The sequence below is a fragment of the Halyomorpha halys genome, unplaced genomic scaffold (assembly GCF_000696795.3).
Source record: "Halyomorpha halys isolate HHAL.00 unplaced genomic scaffold, Hhal_1.1 Scaffold2958.1, whole genome shotgun sequence".
NCBI classification, from domain to species: domain Eukaryota; kingdom Metazoa; phylum Arthropoda; class Insecta; order Hemiptera; family Pentatomidae; genus Halyomorpha; species Halyomorpha halys.
In genome coordinates this window covers 13,733-19,632 of record NW_027107036.1, presented here as the reverse complement: position 1 = coordinate 19,632, position 5,900 = coordinate 13,733, and the positions used below count along the sequence as shown (strand labels likewise).

The window sequence follows — 5,900 nt, the reverse complement described above, 5'->3', positions numbered from 1 at the left end:
ATGGCTACTTTTACAAATATTATTAAATCCTATGTAGAGCAAACTAACCAATTATATATGCTTCTTTCATGAATGATGGTTCTAGATGTCTTCGTTCTAAAGATACTACCACTGACAGTAGCTAAAGGCTCGATCCTCTTGTTTCCAGGCTATGTCCAATCCACCGGCAATCCAAACAAAGAATGTCTTTCTTTCTTGGATGACTCTTGATCTCTTTCTCTTGATGTCTACCGCTGACAGCAGACAAAGAGAGGTCCGCACCACCTGCATTCAGCAGAAGTCATCCCCTTGGAGTCTAAACAACAAGTGTCCGTGTTTTCTTAGTTCTTTCTCGTGCCTAGATGTTCGATGTAAACATCAATTGTAGGAATGTGTAAACAATGGTTTTGAGTTTTTTTATATGATATTCTTTATGAATATTTTTCCTTAATACTTATTATCAACTTCTATTTTTACTTAAATTTACTGTTAATATAATTATGAAATAAAATAACAAAAGTTTATAAAATTTTAATCTATTTTCTCAACATAACAGCAATTCAAACGAACTTCTGAAGTATGCATGCCGCCATCTTCTTTATTATGAATGGCATATTTTTACTTCATATTTGACTGATGAAAATTAGATCAACAAAATAAATTACATAAATCATAAAAATAAAGACATAACTAAAATCATCTATACATAAAAAACAACTGTTTATTAAAAAAGAGGATATTGCAATATATATGTGCGGTGAATACAATGATTAGAAGAACTATTTACACATACATATGTAATATTGTGTAATGTATACACATATAACACAATAGTTTGATTTCCTCTTGACCTGCTTTATTGTGAGGGTCCAATTTACTTCATAATATAGAAAATAGGTAAAAGCAAGATTCATGGTTACTCTGTGTTTGTCTTATTATTTGTAAGCAGAGTACACCATTATTATTGAACTTTCAGTTTGAAGACCAATAACACTTAATGTATTCAACTTTTTTTTAACCAATTTATTTTTATAGCTTTAAGAGTACATTAAGAATAATTAATGGAAAAAATCTTTAGCATTTATTACAAGTTATAGAAGAAAAAAAAATGAAATATAATATAAAGTCGTCAAAGGCAATGGAGAATATGATGAAGAAACCTTAAATGAACTGAATTTGTGAATAAATGTTTTCCTGTTTCCATGCTTACTTTGGCAAAAGCCAATTTTCACTTCACCATGGTATAGCTATTATTACATGTCCGTTTGAGCTAAAAAAAATTTACTTTATTTCAATATAGTTATTCTTGATTTTTGTTGGTTTCTTATTCATGATTGTAATAGAATATGAATTGCCAATACTTGGAAAACCATGGAATATTAAAATGAAAAAAATTCATTAAAAAAAAAATGACTGGAAATAACTATCCATCTTAAGCTATGAAATGCACTTGCATATTTACTTAAAGACGTTGATGTGTTGTTAGTGATTAATTTTAACTTAAAGTAGGGTGGTAAGGGTAAGTTATGTGATGTTTCAGTATTGATATTCAGCTTTTCTTAATAAATAGATGTTAATCTCTTTTTAATTTATCATATTTATTTTTTCCTTTAAAAAATGCCGATTTTACTATGCATTTAAAATCTTGAATCATAATTTTTAGCACTGGAAACAGAAGGACTGTTTAGACGCTCGGCTAATGTTGCTGTGGTAAAGGAACTACAAGCTAAGGTTAATCAAGGTATACCCATTGACTTCCAAGGAAATGCACACATTGCTGCTGTGTTGCTCAAGACTTTCCTCAGGGAACTCGAGGAACCTCTGATGACATTTGATTTATATGATGAGATAACACATTTCCCAAGTATGCCTCTTTGTTTTTAATAATAGTTTTCTATATAGTTTTTATTTATTAGATTAGAAACCTAGAATTATAGCTAGGCTTTAAATATTGTAAATTTCTTAAGTTAAATTGTTTTCAATACCGTGTAAATAATTTATTGTAGTGTAAAATAATGAAAATTATGCTTCAAAGTTCTGTAGCTTATATATACCTAATGGTACTTAATACAGCATTCTTGAGCTTTTTTTTTTTTTTGTTTTTTTTCAATGAAAACTAGTGATTGACACATCAAAATTATTCAGTTTAGAAATTAGTAACCTGGAAGGATTACAAGACTTAAAAGAATTAGAGTCCATTTTAAAGGTTTTTAGATGAGTTCAGGTCAGGGAAGGTATCTGATTGACATATGTTTGAATTTTATTCCTGAATAATAAAGCACATAAAGTGAATAGCAATCAAATCCTGCAGTTTTGTAATGATGATAGCTGATGATTTAATTAATCATGAAGTATGGATATAGGATGTTAATAACTAACTGGTTTACCTATCATTGGTAGATTAGTAGAATTTACTCAAAATGATCTCTACCACAGCTATATTCCAGATGCAACCATTTTGATTGGTTTCCTGTCTCATGTGCAGTAACTTTGTTTTATGTGTTGTTATTGATTACAATGGTAGTCTAGTAATGTCATTAAAAAAAAATCTTTCATTTCATTCACTTATACCGTGAAACCTAACCTTATAGACATCCCTCCCAACTGATAATTTTCAAATGTTCCGGTCTGAAGTATAGAAATTTTCAATCCCTTCACAAGGGACACCCCTCTAATGGATCCGGAAAGTCAAATTTTCCTGATCGAGAACTAAATTTATCTCTTTCAACAGTCACTTGAATTATGTTGAAAGTTAAGAAAACCCTATTTAATAGTTTAATTTTTTATATGCATACATAGTTCTTACAAATATATTTTAAAGTCATAATTTTTAGGCTTTAATTAAAATTAAAAAAAAAAATTTACAAATTGCTGATTAGAATTGTTACGACTTAATGAACTCCGATGGGTCAGAGGTCCTTTCTGAAAGGTTGGAGACGATGTTCTTATAATCCACATCAGTGGGCAGACAAATCGAAGCGGCACTCTGATAAATCATGCAGCAAGGCCTGGTAACTACTCTATACAAAGCGACTGGGCTACTGTACCATAACAAGCTGACTGGGCGACTGAACTTTGGCCACAACACGTATTGTTGTGGCAAATAATCCCACGAGCATAAATTCTCTTCATTCAAAACAAAACATACTTATAATGTAATTAAGTATTAAATCTTAAATCTATTAACTGCCTATTTACAAAATATTTACATTTTAATTAATATACATGGCGTTAACATACCACCCACCAATTTTTATCTTGGGGCAAAAATTCAAAGTTTAATTTACAATGATTAGTTCGAGGAAAGCAATGGGCCAATTTCATGAAAAATAAGAAAACATTCTACTTAAATTGAATAAACTATAATATCAACTGAAAGGTTAATCTGACTCAACAATTTCTTCTGTTATCACCCCTCTCCCCAAGTGCACTGTTCTGTGAAAGAACACTTCACAGCTAACTTGATTGTCCGCTACCAATGGTCAGACGTTACTTTTTATAATAGAAAACAAAATTGAATATAAACTTTTAACAAAAATTTTCCATTATTTTATATGAGTAGAATGAGTGCACTTTAAAAGTAATAGAAGAAATTAAATATGAAACTTTTAGGACTATTAATAAAGACAAATCAACTTGTAAGTCACCATAAGTACCATTAATAATTTTAAAATATGTTGACACAAAATTCAAATTTTTAAATAAAATATAGAATCCATTTTGGCTCAGAAGAACCTTATGCATGCTATAGTTTAAAGGTATACACCGAACAAAAAAAAAGTTTACCTACTCTTAGGAAATAATCTAACCTAATCATCCCACTGTTGCTCATCAAACTATGTCAAACTTAGAGTAATTCAGAGATTTAAAAGCCCAAACATCAATGCTTCAAAACACTGCACCACAAGGATAAATTCTCTTTATTTAAAACAAAACATACTTATAATGTAATTAAATCTATTAACTGTCTATTTAAATTTTAATTAATATACATGACATTAACATACTGCCCTCCAATTTTTGTCTTGGGTCAAAAATTCAAAGTTTAATTTACAATAATTAGTTCGAGGCTAGAAGGAGAGATAGATTTGTAAGTCGTCTGCATATTGATAATACTGGGAATGCTGGATGGGAAGTGTAAGGTCATTGATAAAGATGGAGAAAAGAGTAGAGGATAGAGAGGAACCTTGAGGTATGCCTCTATAAGGAGATAGGGAGCTAGAGGGAGGATTATTAGAAATAGCAACATACTGGGAATGACCAGTAAGGAAGGATTGAAACCATTGGAGAGCACTAAATGACAAAGAAATACTGTGAAGTTTAGAAAGAAGGATGTTGTGGTAGACAGAATCAAAGGCTTTAGAAAAATCGAGGGGAATAAGGATAGTGATTTTCTGCTGTTCTATGGCTGTGTAAAGGTCTTGAGATATTTTAATAAGAGTAGAGTAGCCTGGCTGGAAACCAAGCTGAAGGTGTTTCAAAAGTTTATTTAACTCTAGAAACTGGGATAGTTGGGATTGTACTATACACTCTAAAGGTTTGGATAGGTTTGATAATAGGCAAATATGTCGGTAATCTTTCGGGTTTTCTAGATTTGAGGTTTTATTCATTTGACGGACTAGTGCATTTTTCCAGACAGAAGGGTTGGTAAAACTTTTTAGGGAGAAGTTGTAGATGTGATAGAGGATAGGAAGAATAGGGTACTTCTACAAATTTGAAAAACAATGCAACAATAATATAATAATAAAAACTGGTTTAATAATTATTATTTAAAAAATTTTTTAATATAATTTTATAAACCTATAATATGTTACCCTATTATAACTATAACATTCTGTCTCTTCTTGGCTCTCTTTGTCTAAAATCCATAAATTTTACTTCATCAATTTTTTTTTTTTAATTATAAAATATTACTGAAAACCACTAGTTAGCTCTTTGGTATCTTTATCACTCTAAAACAAACTTGATTTTCGTCCTAATCCTAGATTCAAAAAACTTAATAAAAAGAGCCAAAGATTTAACAGACAAAGAACATTTAATTAAGTCATATCCAGTTATCAAGTGGGGAAATTAAAAGAAAATTTTTATCCTGAAAGAATAATAAATAAAATTTGATATAATAATAGTGAAAAGAATATAGATAGGTTCTAATAGGGGAAGTACATGGATGAAAAAATAAAGCATATTGAAAAAGAAAAATGCAGGAAATAAAAAAACAAATCTAGAAGGCATCATAGACTATTACAAAGGTAATGTTAGCATAGTGAAATAAATTAAAATTAGCTGAAAATTATAATAAACTTGACAAATGTTTGAGAATTAGGAAGGACAAAATTGGAATGATGGACAAAAAGAATGTGGTGTACAGAATAGATTGCAATGATTATAGGGGTATTCATGATCTTTAGTTTAACATGTTAAAGCGTGTTAAATGGAAAAACTCATGTTAAATGGAAAAAATTGCCTTCTTTGGCCGTGGTAAAACGAAATAACATGTAACATGGCTGAGAGTCTGTTACTTGGTCTGTTAAATGGAGAATGACGTCACACAATAGGCCAGTTGAGCTCGCAACCATTTTTGTTTGTTGTGTCAGGTTAGTTCTTTCGTGTTTGTGCTAGTTATCATACCCCTGTTATTAAATCACAATGGATAACTTTAATAATACAACGGAGAAAAAAAACAGAAGAGGTATTAGCAGACCGCCTTGTGTTGGATAGGGAGCGATTTGAATTTGAAAAGGAAAGGATTGAGGGGGAGCTGAAGCTTCGTAAAACCAAAATACCAAAAAAATTTGAATTAAAAAAATTAAAACTAGAGCTTTTAAAGAAGTCCGATTGACAAAATAATTGAACTTAAAAATAGTTATAATTATGTATGTATTCTTACTTATGTATATATTATTATTTATGTATCATTAATT

General features: G+C 30.0%; 1 protein-coding gene across 1 annotated transcript in view; it reads left to right on the top strand.

The window, feature by feature from the left end:
- Positions 1-5,900, top strand: part of RhoGAP68F (Rho GTPase activating protein at 68F) — a gene marked incomplete in the record, with an annotated part of 32,410 nt that overhangs the window by 17,789 nt on the left and 8,721 nt on the right. Inside the window, 1 exon segment of the mRNA XM_067045400.1 lies at positions 1,643-1,843. Coding sequence (XP_066901501.1) covers positions 1,643-1,843 — 201 coding nt within the window.